The 24,171-nt window shown below is 41.1% G+C and overlaps 1 protein-coding gene across 5 annotated transcripts in view; it reads left to right on the top strand.

The window, feature by feature from the left end:
* Positions 1-24,171, top strand: part of ZRANB1 (zinc finger RANBP2-type containing 1) — a 104,226-nt gene that overhangs the window by 41,196 nt on the left and 38,859 nt on the right. For all 5 annotated transcript variants that reach the window (XM_044445574.1, XM_044445578.1, XM_044445575.1 and 2 more), the window contains exons 2-4: positions 2,156-3,006; positions 12,696-12,883; positions 20,410-20,563. In XM_044445574.1, coding sequence (XP_044301509.1) covers positions 2,193-3,006; positions 12,696-12,883; positions 20,410-20,563 — 1,156 coding nt within the window. In that variant the 5' untranslated portion in view covers positions 2,156-2,192. The remainder of the gene's footprint in view (positions 1-2,155; positions 3,007-12,695; positions 12,884-20,409; positions 20,564-24,171) is intronic.

Below are 24,171 nucleotides of genomic sequence, written 5' to 3' on the forward strand. Positions count from 1 at the left end.
ATGATATAATATATGGTGCCAAGTCATCGCCAATTATGGCAGGCCTGTGAATGAATGCCCTTCAAGGTCCTGTCCTTGACAGCCCTGATCAGCTCCTGTAAATTCAAGACAGTGGCTTCCTTTATGGAATTGAACCATCTCATATTTGTTTTTCCCCTTTTCCCTGCCTTCAACTTTCACTATCATTACTGTCATTTCCAGTGAGTCTGTTAGTCCAGGGTATTTGTAAAGCTCTCCTCTAGTGCCATATTTCAAACACATCAGTTTTCTTCCTGTCAGCTTTCTTACCTTGTCTGATATCTTTGCCTTTAGGAAACAATTTTGCTTCTCCATGATTGGTCCTAGCAATAGCTTCTTGTCCATTTGGAGTGCCTCTTCCTTCTTGGAATCCAGCTTGAATGGTAGGCTTTTCTTGCTCCATACAGGATAATTTTGTTGCAACACCCTGTGCATAGCATTGCTAGCATGGGAATTTAGTGCAGTGGCCCTATAGTTACTGCGCTCTTTTGCGTCTCCTTTCTTGGAGATTAGTGTGTGTGTGTTTCTAGTCTGTGGTCCATTTTTTGTTTTCCATATTTGTTGGTATATTCTTATTAGGATTTGGACCAATTCAGTCTCCGCAGCTTGGAATAGTTCTGTTGGTACCCTATCTGCATTTTATTCCTTAGAAGTGCTTTCAGAGCAGTTTTCACTTTACTTTCTAATATAGCAGGTTTTAACTCATTGGATTCCTCTTTAGAGGAGCCTGTCATCCTGTCATCTCTTCTGTACATAATATATGGTTTCCACCTTCTCTTCATTTTCTCCTGGTCAGATAGTATTTTCCTCTGTGGGTCTTTCAGCATTTCTAATCTAGTTTTGAATTTCCTTTTGATTTCTTAGATCTTCTGGAAGAAGACTCTTGTTCTATCCCTTTTGTTGTTCTCCTCTATTTCTTTGTCCCAATCCCAACCCATACCCCTTCTCTTAATAGTTCTTTTTATCTCTATGTGACAGTTACTGAAAAGTTCCATTTAAGATTCTGAAGCTATTTCTGTCACTCCTTTTGCTTCTCACTTGTCCTTAGCAATTGTGAGACTTTTTTTGCATTCTTTCATAAGAATGTCTGTTATTCAATTCAGAGTTCTTCTGATTCACAATCAGTTGACTTTAGTAATTCACATCTGTTCTTTATGTGAACTTTAAATTCATCAGGAATGTTATTTAATTTGTATTTTTGCACTGTGCTCCTTTTAATGGTATTTCTCAGCTTTACTATGATTTTTGATAACAAGAGTTCATGGTTAGTGCTGCAATCTGCTACTGGTCTTGTTTTGGCAGCAAGAATACAGTTCAGCTTCTGAAGACATTTGTTTCATTTATTGGTCATGTGGTGATGTCTATGTATACAGTTGTCTGGCTGGTTGCCTCAATTATATATTTGCAATAAACAGACGGTTGGCTTTCTTGATTCTGTGAGTAATTTTTCTCTTTTGTTTCTGACCTTTAGGCCAAATTCTTCCATAACAGTGCATTCTGCTTTTTCTCCTACTTTTTCATTCTGGTTGCCTAAAGTTCTCAGCATATCTTCTTTTGGTGTGTTATCAGTTTCCTCTTGGACATTCACCCAGAAGTTTTCAATTTCTTCTTTGTTGTCACCCTTTGTTAGGAGTGCAGGGGTGTAGGCTTGATTGGTGGTTATGTTGATAGGCTTTTTACAAGTTCTGATTGATATTATTGAGTTCAACTTTGCATGATAGCCTCTTACTGCTTCTGCTACATCTTGCCTCAATATCAGAGCCACTATATTTCTTTTTAATGTGTAATTTCCAGAATCAAATAGTTTGTCTGACTTAAAATGTTCACCACAGTTCCCTCACACCACCTACTGCAATATTTAAGCATTTCATGTCTTGCTTTATGGTTTCCCATTTTCCTTGAATCGTACTTCTCAAGTTCTCCATGTTCCAAATATATCCAGACACATGAGGAGAAATGGGCAGGAGAGAGTGCATGAGCTTGAGGCTTGCCATGACTTGTTCTCATAATGAGCTAAGGCTTTGAAATTAGTCATGCTTCTGAAGAACTTGAATTGGATACTCCCCCCCCCCCAGGGTTGTGAATTGTATATAATGTGCATATTCTAATATATTTATTCTTACTCTCTTTTTTAAAGCTTTCTGCCTGAAACAATTTACTTCAGGGAGTGCAGGATGACAGAACGTGGAATGAAATGGGCTTGCGAGTATTGTACATATGAAAACTGGCCATCTGCAATCAAGTGTACCATGTGTCGTGCTCAGAGACCTAGTGGAACTATCATCACAGAAGATCCATTTAAGAGTACTTCAAGTGATGTTGGCAGAGACTGGGAACCTACATGTATTGAAGGAGGCAGCAGCCCTTTGATATGTCCAGATTCCAGTGCAAGACCAAGAGTTAAGTCATCCTACAGTATGGAAAGTGCAAATAAGTGGTCATGTCACATGTGCACATACTTGAACTGGCCTCGTGCAATAAGATGCACTCAGTGCTTGTCTCAGCGTCGGACCAGGAGCCCCACAGAATCTCCTCAATCTTCAGGGTCTGGTTCAAGACCAGTTCCTTTCTCTGTGGATCCTTGTGAGGAGTATAATGATAGAAATAAATTGAATATGAGGACACAGCACTGGACTTGTTCTGTTTGTACATATGAAAACTGGGCTAAGGCTAGAAAATGTGTTGTCTGTGATCATCCAAGACCCAACAACATAGAAGCAATTGAATTGGCGGAAACGGACGAGGCTTCTTCAATAATAAATGAGCAAGACAGAACTCGGTGGAGGGGGAGCTGTAGTAGTAGTAATAGCCAAAGAAGATCACCTCCAACAACAAAACGGGAATCCGAAATGAAAATGGATTTTCAGAGAATTGAGCTGGCTGGGGCTGTAGGCAGTAAAGAAGAACTTGAAGTTGACTTCAAAAAACTAAAGCAAATAAAAAACAGAATGAAGAAGACTGACTGGCTATTTCTCAATGCTTGTGTTGGTAAGTTTTTTTTTGCCATATCTCATGCTCAATTGAAGTCTTCAATGCTCAATGAACTCTCTTTGTATGAACAGGAATGTTGTGTTTCCCATTCCACAGTATAGCTCTAAGATATGTGTTAGACATAACAGCTGCATTTCACAAGTGTTTGCAAACAGTGTAGATATTACATAAGTCTGTGGCTGTAAGTAATGACAGATATGTGGTTCTTGCTTGCTCATAGTCGTAGTAACAAATATTTTCACTTTGATCATAGTGACTAACATTATTTTTCCTGTAACTGTGTAACATATTATAAAAATAAAAGTTAAACTTTAAAACTGTCATTAATAAAATTGGTGTTGTTTGGATGTCTTTTCCTTAAGGTTAATTCCAGCAGGGGATGTGTGTGATTCTTTTCTTTTGGGATTGCAACTGGGAAGGGAACAATTTAAGACTTCCCTCCCTATACTCAGTGACCCTGATGAAAAATGCTTTCCTGCCTAGTATATATATATTTAAAATGTATATTTAAAACAAGATTGTATGTAGTTGCTAAAAATGCATTTAGCCTGACAGAGGACAAGGATATCAATAACAGCTTATGATGGCTATATTTTACTTACAGCATCAGAGGCACTTGTCACAGACTGGGATGTGGGTGGCAGGAGTCAAGACAGAGGCACCAGGCAACATAATTTGAGGCAAGATAGAAAGTCCAATAGCAAGTTGTAGGCACAGAACAGACCAAGGCCAGGAATCAGGACATGGGAAGACAAGAGCATAGTTATGAACAAGCCAGTGGTTGAAAACCAGGAAGACAAAGAGAGCAGGGTGCTGGTGTCTTAAGGCAGAATAACCTGGCACGGTTCAGGAAAAGCAAAGCAGAGTGGCAAACAAGGCAAGGTAGCAAGGCAAGGTGACACAAGACAGCATGTTGCAGCAAGTCAAGGCAGGAACCAGATATGTCAAGGGTCAGGCAAGTTGTAGGAGCTGGAATGCACTGCAGCTAGCCAGAGAACCTGCATTTTGGAGGCAATACAACAATGGAGGATTCCGCAAGTCAGGATAGAACCAGATGGACAAAACCACAGCTCCGAGGAAGCCCTGCATTGCTAAGGTAACACAGCAAGGCAGGACATGGCAAGGTGCAGGAGCCTGAGTCATGCCACAGCTAAAAGGAATATCTGTATTGCAGTAGTGAGACAGCAAGGTGCAGGATGCAGGCACTGAAGCAAACAGGCAGACACTTGTTGCTGAGGGAAATGCTTGCATTTGTATGGTTCTTTCGCTAAGTTACCAGCAGGTGCTAATCAGGAAGTGAAGTCCAGCAGGGCTTGGGACACAGCCTGCAATTACTAAGAAGTGTCTTTTGGTTTTGGCCATCAGATAGAGGCCCAGAGCAGCCCAGATCCTGACAACAGTAGGGCTTTCAATATGATTTGCTAGGAAACTATTGTGTATGTCTTTATTGCTCATGGTGATAGGCCAGCACAAATTCAAAAAAGAGAATAAGTTGCAGGAAAAATACAGCCCAGTTTCAAATACAAAAAGTTATAAACCATTAAAGATCATACCATTATACTAAAATATAACAATTACAATAACCTAATTAAAATCACACATCTGTTCTCTAGGAACAAGTAAAATAAAATAATCACTATCTATAAAATTAGTATAAAACTCTGACGTTCTGCCATTATTTTCTAGCAGACAAGGCAAACTTCACCATTTGGGTCAGAATATATGCATTATTGCCTGCAAGCAATATACCCATCTTGTCCAACAGAGATCTATTTGATAGAGAATTGAGGATATGATTGAGGAAGGCTATTATACTTCTGTTTTTAGGCTTCCCATAGACGTCTAGTTGGATATTGTGGAAACAGAATGCTGGAATGGATAAGCCGTTAGTCTGCTCTTATGTACTTTAAACCTCAGTTGTAGTAGGGCATGGGAAAGATATGGTTGGATTTTGAGGAATAATGTGTAGGAACAGAATCATAAAGTTCTAAGCATTAGGAGGAGCAGGGGAGAAAGATTGCAAATAGGAGTGTACCGCAGATTTTATTGCAATATAAAGCACTGTTCGGAGATACTTAGATTTGGAATGTAGATTCTTTCCTCATAGGCTTGATTCAGACTAGGTTAGAGGGTACTCATCAACACTAATGGGACAAGTTAGTCATTGGTTACTGAAGTCACATTGATTTTAGTAGACCAGTTCTAAGCTTAGTCTGGATGCAACCCATTCCTCTTCTAGGAATAGAGAAATTTAGGGTTGGTAATGTGTTAGAAATAATGTTCATTGCTGTTTTACTATTTTATGGTAATACACACAAATGAAGTTTAATATATAGCTATATATATTAAACTGTCTTGAATTTTCTTCCGCACTTGAAGATGAGGAATGTTCTTGCTTCCTTTGTTGAATGTTTGGAGTGTTGGTGTTTGAGAAACTTGTGATTTAACATTGATTTCTAATGCAAATACCAGTACTTCATATTACTGTTGCTGTTATTATTGTGGCATTTATACTGTCACAGACAAAGCATATCATATATACACAAGGTGGACCAAAATGCTGTACAGATTGAGTCATGGAAGACTTCATGCAGTGGATGAATTGAAGGAGTTCATCTTGCAAGCGTTTATCAACATTGTCACTTACTCAGGTTCCAGAAGTGTTGCAACATTGATGGAGGACATTTTGAGTACCTAAATGACTAAACATGATCCGATCATGGCCCACTTTTGGTCCATCCTGTATAATTGTAATCTGCTAGGCTTGCAAACTGTGCTCAGCAGTTTGAAGCAAGAAAGACTGTCTTCTAATTGTCCAAGCAAGGATGGACCCCATTATATATTGTTTTTCTTAGTCTTATCTATAGAATTTAAAATGTATGTTCCTTTGTGCCATAAAAGAAACAAGGATATGCAATTATTATTTTAACCAATAATTTTAGAATCAAAATGCAAATTGCTCTTGTATTTTAGGACATCTGTATCTTGTACTGACTGCAGTGTGCCCTTAAAGAACAATATAGTGATTTAAAAAAAATATGATTACATTTTTCCCTGATAAAATTAGTTTCTTCACTGTCTTTTTATAGTGGCTCTTTTCCATAATGATCTTTAGCAGTGATGTTGTCAGTTACTCTAGCATTTATTTAATTCTGCATGTGATCAGTAGTTTGCCTTGTGATACCATTTGTGCCAAATGAAAGGAATACATTCTTCATGGTTCTTCAAAACCTGATTTTGTTTAATGTAGAAAGCATGTTGATGACCTGTCTTGATCATACTAGCAGATCCACTCAGATCCTCTCATATGTCTGCCACATGGAGAATCACTTGTTAAGGTATTTACCTACCTTTGAAATGTTAAGTTCCTGCAGCATTTACAACTTTCAGAAAAAGTTTACAAATATCAGAATGAGCAGCCCCATTCCACAATTAATTAAAAACGAATTAATGTAATTTGATTTCAATTAAAAAAACTGGTGGTGAGTAGATATAAGTACACACTTTTGTACCTTTAAGCCTCAGGTGCTCTGACTGTGGAATAAAAGGGAAGGAGCACAGTTAAAGGTTCACCATTCCTAAGTGACTTTCCAGATCTTGGCAGGGTTTGCTTCCCAGTGACTGGAGAGTATAATGTGTTACCTCTGTAATAAGCTGTTTAAACACAGCAAAAATTAAGAAGCAGCTCAAAATCACAATCTTCTATTTAAATCAGCTATACTATTTGTAATAACACACAACATCTGTTCTGTATTTTCTTTGGAATTGCTTGTAATGATTTCAAATAGTTAGGGTGGAATGTATTGGAGAACCCTGTTTTTTACTTACCAGTTATGTTGAGTTTTCTGATCCACAACATTCCTATTTCAGGGACTGATGCTTTGAATGTATGAAATAGAATGGAAATTGACCTCTATAGTTAAGTGATCACCTATTTTGTTTGTTTGCTTTCTTGCTTGTTTGTTGTTTCCCACTGGACTACTTACTAGTGGACATTTTGCTTATATTTGTAACATTAGATCACACTAGCCTGCATTGCCCATAATGTCAATCAAGAGTATTAGTTGTCATTATCTGCAACTATGGGTTAACTATGGATTATTAACCACAAACAATCCAGGAAAAGGAGCCATTATTCAATATTGGGTTATACTCATAGTTAAAAAGTTATAGTCCTGGGACTCAAGGTGAAGGATGGTATAGACATACTTTTACATACTTACACACATACTGCGTGGTTTCTATTTAATAACAACCCACAATTCAGCGGCAAGAGCAACTTGTACTCAGCTTGTACTTTGAGTTATAATTACATGCAAACCAGGTAAAATTTGTGTCCTACAGAGGCTCAGACTTGAAATACAAAGTTTTGCATTTATTGGAGTTGTACACATATTTCAAAATATGTGCTACCCATATATAAATGCACAGTATGTAACCTAATTATGAAAAATAGAATTTTAATATAGCAAGATAGTACTGATACATCTCCTGATCTACTCAAGTTTGATACTGCAACCCTTGATCAGAAAGGAGCTTTCCTTGGTTCACTGTGAAGATTTGTATGATGTTAGCAAATGATCACATATTCATTAGTGACAGCATAGGAAGGCCTGGTTTGATTATTTGTTACTGATGTTGTAAATTAGTGTTGCTGTTACTCAAATCTTGCATATCATATTTATGTTGAAAAGGCGGCCTTAAGAATTCTTTTATTGCATGCCACTGGGAGTTTATGTTGTCTTAGGACAGTGGTGGCGAACCTATGGCACGCATGCCGCATTGGGCATGCAGAGCCCTCTCTGTTGGCACGCGAGCCGAGTCGCACTAGCATTGCCCCAGCAGCTGAGCATTGGATAACAGCATACATAGTGACCATGTGCATGCTCGGAAAGGAGTAGTGGTGCCAGGTGATGATGTCACAATCAGCGACTCATTAGCTGCTACTCGTCCAAGCTTTCTCATGGCCGGTCAGTGCACTCCCAAGGATATATATATTTACTTGGACTGACTGTGAATTGTTTTTTCTAAACCTCAGTTTTCAGGTTTCATTGCAGTGTTGGCACTTTGCGATATATATAAGTAGCTTTGTGGTTGCAGTTTGGGCACTCGGTCTCTAAAAGGTTCACCATCACTGGGTTAGTGTTACAAAAACAAGGTGTCCTGGCATGATTTCGATTGTTGGAATGTGTTTAGAATGGGCAGAAATGTTGAGATGTGTAGAAAAAGCTACTCAAGGAAGGCATTTTCAAAATTGCATTATTTTCAATGGAATTGTCACCCTAGATTACGGTAGGGTTAGGGTTCGAAAAAAAGGAGGTGTCCTGATGTGATTTTGATGGTTGGAATGTGTTTAGAATGGGCAGAAATGATGAGCAGTGCAGAAAAAGCTACTCAAGGAAGGCTTTTTCAAAATTGCTCTCTTTTCAATGGTATTTTACCCCTAGATCAGGGTTAGGGAGTGCACCAGGATAGGGTTAGGCTTGTGGTGGTGAACCTATGGCACGTGTGCCACAGCGGGCATGCTGAGCCCTCTCTGTCGGCATGCAAGCCATGTTGCCGCAGCATCAGCCCAGCAGCCGAGCATTGGATAACAGCGCACATAGGGGCCATGCGCATGTTTGGAAAGGAGTAGCGGCGCCAGGCAATGACGTCACTAATCATGACTCATTAGCTGCAACTTTTCTGAGCTTTCGCATGGCCAGTTAGTGTGCAGCCAAGGATATATATATATATATATATATATATATATATAAAATTTGCTTGGACTGGATGTGAGGTGTTTTTTCTAAACTGAAACCTCAGTTTTCAGGTTTCATTGTAGAGTTGGCACTTTACGATAAATACAGTGTTACCTCTGCTCACGAACACCTCAGTTCATGACCAAATCGGGTTGTGAACAAGAATTTTATAAAAATTTTGACTCAAGTCGTGAACTCCGTATTGGGTGGTGACCGCGGCCATCTCCCCCCCTCCCCACCGAGTGGGGAGATGGCGGTGATCGTGCTTGGGGCGGGGGGAGTTGGCTGAGATCATGCCCGTCTTTCCTGCATGAGTGCAACCACAATCTTGGCCATCTCCCCCCCCCCCAGCACACCTGCGTTCATGCCCGTCTCTCCCCCCAGCATGCCCGCGATCGCACCTGCCTCCCCCTTGAGCACGCCCGTGATTGCGCCTGTCTCTCCCCCACCCCAAGCATGCCAGGATGACGGGCGCGTGCAGGAATGACGAGCGTGGGTTGTGCTGGGGGTGCGGGAAGATGGCCGCACTTGTGCTCGATGGGGTGGGGAGTAGATGGCCGCGATCTTTGTTGTTTTTTGTAACTTTGCTTCACATTTTTCTGATTAAAAATATAGTTACAGATCGGATTAACCTTATTTACATTGAACCTTATGGAGAAATTTAACTTGGCTCACAACCAATTCGGGTCACAATCAGAGTCCTGGAACAAATTAAGTTTGTGAGCCAAGGTAACAGTGTAAGTGGGTGTTGGCTTTCAGTTTGGGCACTCGGGCTCTAAAAGGTTCGCCCGCACTGTCCTAGGATATAATCTTGCTTTGCAATATAGTAGAGCATAAAGAAGGGAAGAAGCCTCTCAAGGACAACTGCATCAGAGCTAAGTAAGTCACATTAGTTTCCATTGTGGTAGACTGTATGAATGAGCCCTGTGTCTGTTTTGGCAAAGCTGCATTACATGCTAGGTTGGCCTTGCCCTACCTGATGTCTTCCAGATGTTTTGCAGTGCAACTCTCAGTGGTTCCTGCTGGCATGGCCAGTGGTTAGGGGTGATGGGAGTTATAACCCAGAATATCTAGAGAACACTGGGTTGGTTGGGGAAGGCTGTTCTAAATAATTAATCCCTTTCATCTTTTTCCAAGTACCCTGTCTGTATATATTTGTATTACCAGGATGGCATCAACAGTAAAGTCATGGTAGGAAGCTTTGTTCATCCAGACATGTAGGCATTTTAAGGTGAATGTGATATGATAGCTTTTATGCAGAGATTTAAGATTTTTGAATTAACATTTTTGTAGTGTATCAGCTTAGAGTCAGCATTGTTTAATTTCTTCAGAGCTATTTGATCACTACTTTTATTAACTTTGCTTACGTGTCTCTATATACACATCACTAGCCACCTTTCCTTAATGTAACATTTAAATTTTCAAAAACATTGTTGTCACACTGTTTGTATAAATTCCCACTGCTAATGCATGTGATGGCAGAGGGAAAGATTAAAATGATGTGGCAACATTCTTAATGCTTCAGCTTTGTAGTTTTATTATTTACTTATACAGTTTCTAGTAAGATCTGAATGAGTAATTTGATATAAATAATGAAGTTCATTTGATCTTTGAGGATATGGAATTCTAGATATGTGAACAATGGATGCACTGCTAAAATCATAGATATAGGAAATTTATTTAATTTTAAATTCTCTAGCCTAGCTTGAAAAATAATGATAGTAGAACTTGGTTATGGTTGCAAGTGTAAGGCTTTGGCAAGATATACTGAACAGTTTGAATAATAGCCAGCATACTTTGATTAACATGCTTTTTTGACTAACAAATACTGCTATAGCAGTAGAAGAATTGTAGCTCTTCCACCTCCCGCTTGCTTGATATACACATCACAAATGACTTTACAGAACAGTAAGGAGCAGAGATGCTCCACTACATTTGAGATTTTTTAGCACACAGTGGAGCCCTATTATCCTGAATGTCATGCACTGTTATGTCAGGAGAAAATGACTCTGTACAATCAGACAGCCAACTGTGAGTTGTTTTAGCTACCATGAACTGGTTATTTTCATGTGAACCAAGCCACCATGTGCTATACAAAGGTTAAATATCCCTCATATAACCCAAGGTCTGTTGTTAAACTCGCACATAATCTCTGCTGGTCAGGTTTACACAACATAACTCTCAGATGTTGCATATGCAAAATGTTGACTTGCACATTCTGCGACTTACTATGGCCTAAGCAATGCACAGTGGCCTATATGATCATGTGAACTAGCTAGTTGGTTCACATCTTAAGTCCTTTATTTATCTTTGATAACTTGGCTTCTTATTAATCAGGATACATCAACAAACCAGTAAGAAATTGCTATTTGAAATGAAGTATTTCCTTTCTTACATTTGTTTCTACTCAGTTTCTACTTTTTAAAACTCATGTTTAAAGTTTACTTTCTATCTGCTTATGTTCATTTCTTGTTGCATGGCTCATATACAGGAAGAATATGGGCCATGATGTATATTAATAAATATGATTGTAATACATGTAGTATACAGCTGGCTGAAAACATGCTGAAATTGATAAAGATGCTATATACACCTTGTTCATCTGGTGTCATTACTCTTTTTTTAAACTCATGACATAGTCGGTCCTGTTTTCATGTGGCTTTACTGAAATTTAAGATATCTTTATCTTGGTTTTAGCTGCTGCAGTTTAGATTTTAACTGCTTGTTTTTGTTTATTTTTTAAAAATTGATTTTGAGCCTGTATGAGCACCTGGTTCCTTGTTTTCTGTAGGGAATCTAGTCATGAGGGTAGTACAAAAGCTAGGAAGAGAACTGAGGAACGGTGACCAATGTATATTGCTTCACACCTGAAAATTTGGGCTGACATTTTTATATCAGAAGGCAAAAGTCCTTCTTCTAATCCACTTGCCTAGTATTTTTATGCCAGCCTTTTCTCCCATGCTACTCTGGTTATTGCAACATAATTCATTTATTGTGCTTATAGAATCAAAATGGTGGTTGGAGGAAAAGAACAATGGGAGTGAAATTAGACAGATTTTCTTGAACTGGCCTCATGGAATCTGTTCAATTAAGCCTGTGCTAGCACTAACTCGATCTGATGTGAGTCAAGCCAGCATGTAGACCTCCATTTTAAAAAACAGGTTGACTTAGAAAAGGCCATGGAAATTTGTACAAAATTGGACTCTGTTCCATATATCTGCACAAGCAGTGTACATTTGCAGAAATTGTAGTTTGAAGGCCTGAATTTCACACAATAGATTGTAATTATGGGCAAAACTTCTGTGAGTTCAGTCATATCCTGTTCAAACCAGTCATTCTCAAGTCTCATTCTCTGACTTCCGAAATGGCCTTCTCATGGAGGTGGCCATATCTGTCATTTGGACTTTGACAACTGCCTTCCAATATGACAGTTGCCTCAGTGCTCAAAAAGAGACAATCTGTCCAAGTAGTCTTGGAGTCCATTTCAGAAGGACAGCTCAGGTTAGATTCTGTTAGTTTACGTAGCTACAAGAAGATAATTTCATTAGTCTCATATTTAAAATCCTTCCACAGTGACCATGGGCATAGAGGCAGTTCTTTTGTTCCTTCTGTTAAATTGGCATGCCATGGGCAGAATGTGAAAAGAACAAGAATTTTATGGGCTTGATTTGTGCTACTCTGTGAACAGGTACTGACTGGGCTCTACCTTTGTGGGCACTGGAGAAAAATCCTATATATTACTATGGATTTTGCATGCATTATTGTTCAGTGTAACTGATAGGGCTGCAAATTCACAATTAATAAAAACCAAATTCAATTTCCCTCTCATCCCAAGCCAGGATTCCAAGTGTATACGGTAAGAAATTGTGTGGGAACTGGTGACTTGATTTATAACAGTGTGTCTTAATCTAAAAGTAAAATTTTAAATGTATCTTCCACGTCTAGGGGTTGTAGAAGGTGACCTAGCTGCTATTGAAGCCTACAAGTCATCAGGAGGAGATATTGCACGCCAGCTTACTGCAGATGAAGTACGCTTGTTAAATCGCCCTTCTGCTTTTGATGTAGGATACACACTTGTTCATCTTGCTATACGTTTTCAAAGACAAGATATGTTAGCGGTTCTGCTTACAGAGGTGAGTCTTTACTTTTGCTGTTATGTGTACTTGGTAGTCCCAGAAATAGCTAAAACATCAACAGGTACTATTTGAATAATGAAAGTAATTATGACACTTTCATTGGTTGGTTAGTTTAAAAAATGTTTGGGTAAATGAGAGAGTTACATGAATAATATAAGTACCACTTAGCTCAATGAAGCCCCTTGAGGATGTTTGCTTTTCCTTTGTAATATGGGCACTTCTATGATACAGAAAGAGAGGTGCTGATCATTGGTGGCTACTTTTTTCCTTAACAATGTGATTTCACTGTAGAAAATAGGTTCCATCTGGAGCCATCTTTAGAATCCTGCCATATCTGGACCTTTGATAAACAGAAATATTTCTCAGCTATGTCCTTAGTGAGGACATGAAAATTAATGTATTAGCAAGGAAGAACATATGTTTGTGTGTTGAGATATTTTGTTTTTCCCAAACTGACATTAAAGAATTTCTAATATAATGATTTAAGAAATAGCCATGTGTCTTACACTTCCCATACCACATATAAGCATGCCATCCCATTTGTAAATCATGCCCTTCAAAATATAAAATTATCTTATTTCTTAAAGTTATCCATTCTTTTCATCACATTAAAACACAAGCTTGATAATACAGTATCCAATCAGTAAGACCAAAACCCCCATTCCCTTTGGTCTCCTGGAGCACTTTTAATTTAATCCTTGGTTTCTTCATTTGCCATATAAATCTCGAAACTTGGGTATTTAAATCATCAAAAAACTTTTTATCAATTTTTATGGGAAGTGTTTGGAATAAAAACAAACACTTTGGTAATATATTCATTTTAACTATTGCTGTTCTTCCCAACAGTGATACTTGCAAATTAGCCCATTTTTCCAGATCACACTTATTCTCCTTACAAAATTTAACATCGTTGTCTTCTTTCAATGTAGAGCATTTAGCTGTGAGAAAAATTCCCAAATATTTAACCTTTTTAACAATTTGAAGGTCTGCTTGCTCCATCAAGGTCGTTTTTTGCTCCAATGTAAGATTTTTCACCAACGGTTTAGTCTTTTCTCTATTTATTTTTATCTCAGTAACTTCACCATAGTCTTCTATCTTTTTTAAAAGTTTAGGCGTCTTTACCAAAGGATCCTCTAAGATAAAAACTAGGTCATCTGCAAATGCTTGAAGTTTATAACTTTTGTCTATGATTTTGGCACCTTTAATATCCATATCCTCTCTAACATTTCTATTTAGAACTTCTAAGATCATAAATATAAATAACAATGGTGATCAAGGACATCCTTGTCTTGTGCCCCTTTGAATGTCAATAGTGTTTGTGAGTTTTCCATTAATTATTATCCTAGCAGTTTGTTTTTGATAAATGCTTGATTTTGCATTAATAATTTTTCCACCAAATTCCATTTGTACTCATTGTTGTTTCATGAATTGCCAGTTAACATTATCAAAGGCCTTCTGTGCATTGAGAAACAATAGTGCCATTGGTTTTTCAGAATGGATTTCATAATATTCTAAGTTGTTGAAATAGGCTTGCCTACTGCTGATTCTCAGGGAAGAGGAAGGATCCCCTTTTTCTCTTTTTTTTTCTTTTTCTTTTTTCTTTTTATTGTTCTTTTTCTCCTCCTTCGACCTACTTTATAATCTTACCCTGCTTTAATCAGTGCTTTGAGTCATTCCTGGCCATGTCGACGTTTATATATCCTGGGGAACCCACGGGGGCTGCTATTGGCGTGGTCACGGGCAATGGTCGTTACAACAATAGGGGCTTAACGTGTCCACGTAGAAGAAGGATGGACAGATGGCTGACACCTGTCCCTCCTTCTGATCCTGCCCCCAACCAGAGGGCGCCAGGTAGCCTTGTCAACCACCCCTCGGGTCTGACGGTGCTGCTGCTCAATGCCAGGTCGATCAATAATAAATCTTCCCTCATCCATGACTTGATTGTGGATGAGGGGGCCGACCTGGCTTGCATAATGGAGACCTGGGCGGGAGAGGGAGGGGATGTTGCCCTCTCCCAATTGTGCCCGCCCGGGTATCTGGTTCAACACTGTTCACGCCCAGAAGGGAGGGGAGGGGGAGTCGCGTTGGTGTACAGAGCCTCCATCTCTCTCACGGGCCTTCCGGTCCCTTTGAGACCAGGGCTGGAGTGCCTCTACTTGGTGTTGGGCGAACGAGACAGATTGGGGATTCTATTGGTGTACCGTGCACCTTTCTGCCCAGCAGTCTCCCTATCTGAGCTGACAGAGACCGTCTCGGATCTGGTATTGAGGACCCCCAGGATGTTGGTCCTGGGGGACTTCAATCTCCATGCCGAGTCTGGACTGACCGGGGCGGCTCAGGACTTCATGGCCTCTATGACGGCCATGGGCCTGTCTCAACACGTCACTGGCCCTACCCATGAACGTGGACACACTCTGGACCTGGTATTCACGACGGGGCAGGTAGAGGATGACCTGAGGGTGAAGAACTTATGTTTGACTCCCCTGTCATGGTCAGATCACCTCCTGGTGAGGTTTGTGCTCGAGAGCGGCCTCTCCCTCTATAAGAGTGCGGACCCGATTGTATGGGCCCGCCCCCGGAGCCGGATGGATCCGGATGGATTCCTGGGGGCCCTGGGGGAGTTTCCGGCTGACAAGACTGGTGCTCCTGTCGAGGCTCTGGTCGAACTGTGGAACGGAGAGATGACCAGGGCTGTGGACACGATCGCTCCTAAGCGTCCTCTCCCACCGGGCAGAGTCCGCTCTTCCCCTTGGTATACACCTGAATTACGGGCGATGAAGCGAGCTGGGAGACGGCTAGAGCGTAGGTGGAGGAAATCACGGGATGAATCTGACCGAACACACTTGAGAGCCCACTATCGGGCCTATGCTGTGGCGGTGAAGGCGGCGAAAAAGAAGTTTTTTTCCGCTTCCATTGCCTCCTCACAATGCCGTCCAGCGGAGCTTTTTCGAGTGGTGCAAGGCCTGGTTCGCCTGGGTCCTAAGGAAGATCCGATGCCACCCTCAAAGGCCCACTGTGACGACTTTGCCAGGCATTTCAGGGAGAAAATCGCTCAGATTCGTCACGAGCTGGACTCCACTAATGAATCAGAGGTCTCTGAGGAGTCGCCAATGCCACCGTCTGGTCCAAAATTACTGGAGGAATTTCAATTATTGCGGCCCAATGATGTGGACAAGGTGCTTGGAAGAGTACGTCCCACCACTGGCCTATTGGATCCTTGCCCGTCTTGGTTAATAAATAACTCCAAGCACGGGATTGGGACCTGGATCTTGGAAGTGGTTAACGCTTCTCTGAGGGAGGGTCGAGTGCCTGCCCCTTTAAAGGAGGCGGTAATACGACCGGTCCTGAAGAAAGCGTCACTGGATCCAGAGATGGCCACTAACTATAGACCTGTGGCCAACATCCCGTTTCTGGGCAAGGTGCTGGAGCGAGTGGTGGCGGGACAACTCCAAGCACTCTTGGAGGAAACTGATTATCTGGATCCTTTTCAGTCCGGCTTCAGACCCGGGTACAGTACTGAATCTGCCTTGGTTGCCCTGTACGACGACCTGTGCAGGGAGAAGGACAGGGGGAGTACATCCCTGTTGGTTCTTCTGGACCTCTCGGCGGCTTTCGATACCATCGACCATGGTATCCTTCTGGATAGACTTGCGGGATTGGGGGTTGGAGGCACTGCTTTGCAGTGGTTCCGCTCCTATCTCGACGGTCGATTCCAGAAGGTAGTGCTGGGGGACCATGTCTCTACGTCATGGCAGCTATGCCATGGGGTACCACAGGGCTCCATTCTATCCCCTCTGCTATTTAACATCTATATGAAACCGCTGGGAGAGGTCATCAGGAGGTGTGGGCTGCGGAATCATCAATACGCTGATGATACCCAGCTTTACCTCTCATTCTCCACTAATCCAGGTGAGGCAGTGGCTGTGCTGAACCGGTGCTTGGCCGAGGTAAGGGAATGGATGAGGGCCAATAAACTGAAACTCAACCCAGACAAGACGGAGGTCCTGTTGGTTGGCGGATCGGGTTTCGGAGAGGGTGGATTTGACCTGGTCCTGAATGGTGCAACACTCCCTCTTAGGGATATGGTCCGCAGCTTAGGAGTACTCCTCGACCCGGAGCTTTCTTTGGAAGCTCAGGTGACAGCGGTAGCGAGGAACGCCTTCCTTCAGCTTCGGCTGATTAATCAGCTGCGCCCCTACCTGGAGTACGACTGCCTGGCGACGGTGACACACGCGCTGGTGACTTCCCGCCTAGACTTCTGTAACGCGTTTTACGTGGGGCTTCCCCTGAAGACAGTCCGAACACTTCAATTGGTGCAAAATAGAGCTGCCAGGTTGCTGACGGGGACGGGGCGTTATGCTCACATGACTCCAGTCCTCCATCAGCTTCACTGGCTTCCCATTGAAGCCCGGGCCCAATTCAAGGTGTTGATTATGACCTACAAAGCCCTAAACGGCTTGGGTCCTGGCTACCTGAACGAGCGCTTACGTCCGTATATGCCCGACCGCCCTTTGAGATCTGCGGGAGAGTCCCTTCTCCGGGAACCCTCCATGAAAGAAATTAGGAGAGTAAGTACCCGGAGGAGGGCTTTCTCTGCGGTGGCGCCCTACCTGTGGAATTCACTCCCCAAAGAGGTCCGCCTGGCACCGTCGTTACTGGTTTTTCGGCGCCAGGTAAAGACCTTTTTATTTAAACATCATTTCAATTGTTAAAACATATGATCTGGCCGGGGCAACTTCTTCTTCCTTCTCTTTCTCCTCCTATATTTTTATTTTATACTGATAATTTTAATTTTGTATTTGTAAATCAATGTATTTTTTTGTATTTTTATATTTAATGGTAATTTATTATGTACTATTGTATTTCAATGTATTTTATCATGTTGTAAGCTGCCCCGAGGTTTCGGCAAGGGGCGGCATAGAAATGTTGTAATAATAATAATAATAATAAGATATACAAAATAATTCTCACATTGTTCCTAATTTGTTTCTTAGGTAAGAAACCATTTTGATCTGTATATATAAAGTCTGTTAGGTAATTCTTCAGTCTTTCTGCCATTACAGAGGCAAAAATTTTATAATCCACATTTAGAAGTCTGTAGTTTTGAATCTGTGTCAAGTCCGTATCTTCTTTTGGGATTAAGGTGATATTTGCCTCAGTCCAGGTATTTGGTATTTTAGCATCTAACAATACAGCATTGCATATATTCTTTAGAGATGTAGATAAAATTCCTTCAAAGGCTTTATAAAACTCTGCTGGTAGTCCATCCGGACCAGGGGTTTTATCATTCTTTTGTCTCTTAATCGTCTCAATTACTTCTGTCATAGTTATTTCCTCATTTAATATTTTTTGATATTTCTCCAACAGCTCCGATAGATTTTCCTTTTGAATATATTCATAAACCTTCTCAATTGATATTTCTTTAGCTTGGTATAAAAATCTTCCACTATTTTCTTAACTGACACACTTTGTACCTGTAGTTGTCCTTCTCCATCTTTCAACTTAGATATTAGTCTCTTTTCTCTTTTCTTCTCTAATTTATAGGCTAACCATCTCCCTGGTTTGTTAGCATTTTCAAAAAAGTTCTGTTTGGTCAGTTTCATTTGTTTAGCTAATTCATTTGTGTCTAAGAGATTCAGTTTATGTTTTAGAATGTTCATTTGTACTTTGAGATCTTTTTTTGATGGGTCTTGCTGTAGCTCCTGTTCAAACTTCGACAACTCATCTATCAATTTAAGTCATTCTTGTTTTCTCTTTTTGTTTATTTTTGCTGAGTAGGTTATAATCAAGCCTCTTAACATATGCTTTAGCTGTATCCCAGACATTTTGTAGAGGTTTCTTCAATTTTATTTTCTTGGAAAAAGAATTTTAATTCCTTTGTTATTTCTTCTTTGAAATTTGTATCTTTTAATAAAGATTTATTGTTTGTCCATCTAGGTGTTTTTATTTTTCCCTTCAAGGTCAGGGTTATAGGGTTTTGATCTGCCCAGACATTTGTATATTTCAGCTTCTAACAAATCTGGAATTAAATCTGGGCTTATCCAAATCATATCAATTCTAGACCATGACCTATGTCTGTTCGAGTAAAAAGTATACTTGGCAGAGGTTGTATTTTTGTGTCTCCAGGCATCTGTTAGTCTAAATCCCTCTGATATATTAAAGAAGGAAGTATCCTCCTTCCTTTCTTTCCATTAATGTCACTCTTGTAGTTTTTTGTTGACAATTTCATTGAAGTCTTCCATTAAACACAAAGTTTGGTACTCAGCTTGTAAAAGTAAAGTATGTAGTTTTTGGTAGAAAGCTTCTTAGTGAACGTTTGGAGCATAGATTGCTACTAAAATCACCTTTTTATGTTTTATTATCACTTCAACCAGTAGAATTCTGCTGTCTTCATCTGCTAAAATATACTTAGGATCCAGTTTTTCTTTGATATATAAAGCCAAACCATTTTTCTTTTGATGAGTGGAAGATATAAATAACTTTCCACGTTTTGGACATTGCAAAAGTTTATGGTGTTGTCTTTTTATATGTGTTTCTTGTAAACAAATTACATCTAATTTCAATTTTTGAAGTTGAGAAAAGGTCCTTTTCCGCTTAGAGGGTGCGTTTAGTCCATTTATGTTCAGAGAAAATAATTCAATTCTTCCTTCCATTTTAAGAGCAGTATTTATAAAGTATACATGTATCTATTTATATTTAGCCTTCATGCTTCTACCTTTTCTCTTTTCTTTTGGTTCCAATGACTGTTTGTCCTCTTGTTGATCTGTAGTTGCTATTTCTCCTTCTTCTGAATGGTAAGTTGTTACAGTCATTGCCTTGCCATTTTTCCTTCTTTCCTTTTCTTCAGTCCGCTTTTCATCTTCAAATGAACTTCTAAATTTTTCATAAAAATCTTGGGCCTTGATGATTGAATTCAGTCTAAATCTTGTGGAATTCCAAGTAAAAAATATCCCTTCTGGTGTTATCCATCTAAACATAATTCCTTTCTTTATCAACTTAGAAGTGAGAAATTGATAGTTCTTCCGTCCTTCTCTGATTCTCCATGGTATTTGTTTCAGAACAATCACCTCATGTTGATCATCAAATTTTAATGGTTTATCATGTGCAGCTTTGAGGACATGATCTTTTACAGATCTTTTTGTAAATTTAACATGAACTTCCCTCAGAAGTTTATGCCTTCTAACAACCTAATTGGTGGTTTGGTTAACTTCCATAATTCTTTAAGGAGTTCAAGATGCCATGCATAGTTATCCCATTTTCCTTCAGAAATCCTATGGGGCAGGTTAGGGTAAAAGATTGTTAATGGCCTATGATCACCTAGCACCCGCCATTTATGGCTTAGTAAAGATTGCGGTTCAGATGTTCTCACTGCAAGTCCAGCATGTTAAATTATGTAGACTATTGGCTCTTATCTGATGCTGACTTACTGAAAGTGTCTTTAGGAAAATCACTTTCTCAAGTGTTTAGTCTGTGCAGCCCATTTCTTTCCTAAGCTAATAAAACCATGAAATGTCATGTTACAGGTATCTCAACATGCAGCTAAGTGCATTCCAGCTATGGTGTGCCCAGAGCTTACTGAACAAATTCGACGTGAAATTGCTGCATCTCTTCATCAGAGGAAGGGAGACTTTGCTTGCTATTTCCTAACCGATCTTGTAACATTTACATTACCCGCAGGTAATTATGAAATACTTTCCTCTGTTAATGTCCTTAGTTGATTTTAATATTGTACGAAATTGCCAAGTTCTGACTTCTTGTACTGCAGAAGATGCTGGAGAGTCTACAGCAGCACTTTCAGTTCTTTTTTGTGGTCTCTGTGCATCACATGTATGGGGGCTCTGCACCTGAACATGGCCTGTTGTTGGGAAGGTTGTCTTAGCTAAGCTTGTTTTGTTAGGAGCCACACTCCCCATCCCCCTAGTATATTAGGGCAGGGCTCCCACCATTTTTCTCAGTACTTTTTTGTTTTGAGTGCCTCAAGTCTACATCCTAGCACTTTCAGCTCCCTTTCTACCCTCTTTGCTCATTTTTTCGCTCAATTCAGTCCTTTGAAGGGCAATGTCACAACAACTGCAAATGCAACAAATTATTGAACCATCAGGAGATTCAGTCTATGACATTGTCTGTACAGAGGATGCTATGCTGGTGGCCACTCTATTCCTCCCCATGTTCCTTCACACCATGAAGGAACCATAAAAGACCCCAAACACAGCCTCAGTCAATATTCTGCTATTTGGAAAGTCTCTGCTGTGTTCAGGAGAGAGACATCCCATTCCTGCCCCACCATCCACAGCCTATCATTGTAGAATTGGCACAGAATTATACGTAGAGGGAACACACCACCCTGGCAGACTGGGAAGGTCACCATCTGCATGTCATGATGAGGAAGGTCTACACAGCAATGGCACTGGGTCTTTGAATTTCAGACTACAAGGCCATCATGACAAGTTATCAGGTCTTCTTGTGGGAGAAGATGGGCACCCTAGCCGAGTTCCTTCTGGAACAGCACCTTGAACTGGCTAGGGTGTTCCAGGCCTTTAGACTCTCCAGGAAACAGATCAACACCACTCGTCACCATGTTGACTGTGACTCTAGGTCTTTGATGGTACAGTGGTGATTTGGACACATGCCTTGCAAGCCTTTCCTATGAGGTACAGTCTTATATTGAAGAGTTTCCTTTTGACGGAGAGGGACTCTGTAGTACCCAGACCAATGAGAAGCTGGTCAGTGCCAGAAGGCTAGAATGACTGTGAGAAGAATGAGCTTCACACCATTGCAATAGTCAAGACCACATAAGTGGCTGTGGGAACCATCCTCTTCTTAGAGTTGAGGCCAGTATCACCACCCAGTCAGTCAACAACAACCACCTCAACAGTGCCACTGGGATACCTCTCATTTCTAGCAAGCCAGCAAGAAATGGCTGGATACTGAGAGGAGATGCTTCTGACTGCTGATTCAAACTAGTCCCATTCTGTTGGTACAGATATAGTTTGGAGGCCTCTTGAACTTCTTCCTTCCGGAATGGGAAGCCATAACATCACATTGGTGGGTCCTTTCCTTTGTGGGGAATGGATGCTGCATAGGATTCAACATCCTTCCACCTCTCAGAACTGTTTGCTTCACAACCTCTTCCCTGAACTGGTGGAGAGGTTACCATGTTACTATCAAAGGGAGTGATCCAGCCCAATCTACATTATGGTTTCTATTTCTAGTACTTCACTGTTCCCAAGAAGGATGGTGGCCTCTGTCCCACTTTAGACCTGCAGGATGTTAACTTTTTATCTCACATAAGAAATCACACATGTTCTCGCTTCAGAACTGTCTGCCTTTGTTGCACCAAGGGGACTGGTTTGTCTCAATTGAGGCACACATATTTTCATGTCTTCATTCACCAGTATTACCATCAATTTCTCTGTATCCAGATCAGGACTGATACCTTTAAGTTCTGCATCCTCCCATTTGGCCTCTCTACAGCCCCCGATTGTTGATTTAAGTCTGTACTTATGGCTGTAGTGTGTGCCAACTTCTGATTGCAGGGGATCCATGTCTTTTTCTACCTGGACAACTGGTTGCTGGTAGCCCCATCCTGAGAAGTGCTTCTGGATTCCATCAATGTCACATGTGAACTTGTGGAGAGACTGGGACTGTGTATTAAAACTGAGAAATCTGTGCTTCTTCCCTCCCAGTTGGTTCTCTACATCGGGGAAATGCTGGATTTCATAATGGCCCAGATTTACCTTCCCCTGGACAGAGCAGCAGCATTGGTCAGTTTTGCCCTACAACTCTAGCTCAAACCCAAGACTATGATATGGTGGGTACAGCAGCTCCTGGGACTCATGCAACTGACCATCGCAATTGTCCATTTTGCAGGATTCCAGATGCAACCACTTCAGTCCTGGTTTGTGCATGCCTACTGACCTCATTGTGATTTGGTCTGGAAGTGGTTGATGCTTCCCCATTCTGTTTGAGCAAGTTTCTCCTGGTGGACCCTTGAACACAACTTGACAGCTGGGATTGTCTGTGTCCCCTGGGAACTCTTACAGTGGATCCCTGGATATGTTGCTCCAGGGATGGGAGGGGGACAGACTGTATTGGCTGCCAGACTCACTGCTTCTGGACTGATTGGGATCGTTCAAATCAAATCAACTGCCTCGAGCTCCTCATGGTCTAGAATGTTTTGATTGCCTTCTAGCTCCTCTCCTTGGGCAAAACTGTGGTGCTGTTCTACCAGAACAAGCAAAGTGTCATGCAGTCTGCATCTTTCAGTCTCTCTCAACCCTTTCTCACCACATTTGGGGCTGGTGTCTGGAATGGAACATCACCATTGTGGCAATTCATCTAGCTGGGATTGAGAACGTCACAGCAGATGACTTAAACAGGTGATCCACAAGGACCCATGAATGGGAGCTGCATCCAGACATCTTGAGACTGCTCTTCCAAATCTGGGGAACCCCTTCTGTGGACTTTTTTGCAATGTTGGCCAATGTGGCATGCGAGTCATTCTGTTGCTGTGCTGGGATCAGTCCAGGTTCATTGAGAGACATGTTCCTTTTCTGATGGGAAGAGATCTTATTCTACTTATAACTGTTCCCACCGTTCCCTTTGATCACAAAGCTGCCAGCAAAAGATCTGGAGAGAGAACACCTCTTGTGTCCTTGTGATTCCGTGATGCCCCAAGAGGCATGGTTTGCCCATCTCCTCTGCCTGTCAAATTGCAGCTTTATCTGCCTCTTGACAAGACCAGATGCCATCTCTTGGGACCGGGGGATGATCTTGCATCTGGATGTTGGAACTGTCCAGCTGACAGTATGGAAAATTGGTTGATAGATTGGGAAGCTCTCCACCCTTCTAAAATCCAGTTGGTCCTGGGTGCAACATGGCAGCCAAACATGAGGCATTCTTACAATGCCAAGTAGAATACTTTCATGACTTTTGCTCAAAGAAAAATATTTGATCCACACTGGGTGAGCATCCAGCAAGTTCTCTGTTCTTCGTCGTGGCCTCTGTGCATCACACATATGGGTTCTGTGCCTGCGCAGTGCCTTTGGCCAGAAGATTGATAGCTAACGGTTTCCTTTTCGGCGGTGACTCTGCTCCCCCTCCCCCCTAGCAGTATATAAGGAGCAGAGTGACCGCCATTTTCCAGTCTTTGCGACCGCCGTTTCGCTGTGCCTAGTGCCGCTTCGCTCTTGCTAGGATTTATTACTTACCTCGTTCGAAAATCCTTGCCTTTTTTCTCTTATCAAGTTGTATCCCTTGTTCTTGTTGTTAGTACTTCACTTATA

The sequence above is a fragment of the Varanus komodoensis genome, unplaced genomic scaffold, assembly GCF_004798865.1.
Source record: "Varanus komodoensis strain SLA01 unplaced genomic scaffold, ASM479886v1 scaffold49, whole genome shotgun sequence".
Lineage (NCBI taxonomy): Eukaryota > Metazoa > Chordata > Lepidosauria > Squamata > Varanidae > Varanus > Varanus komodoensis.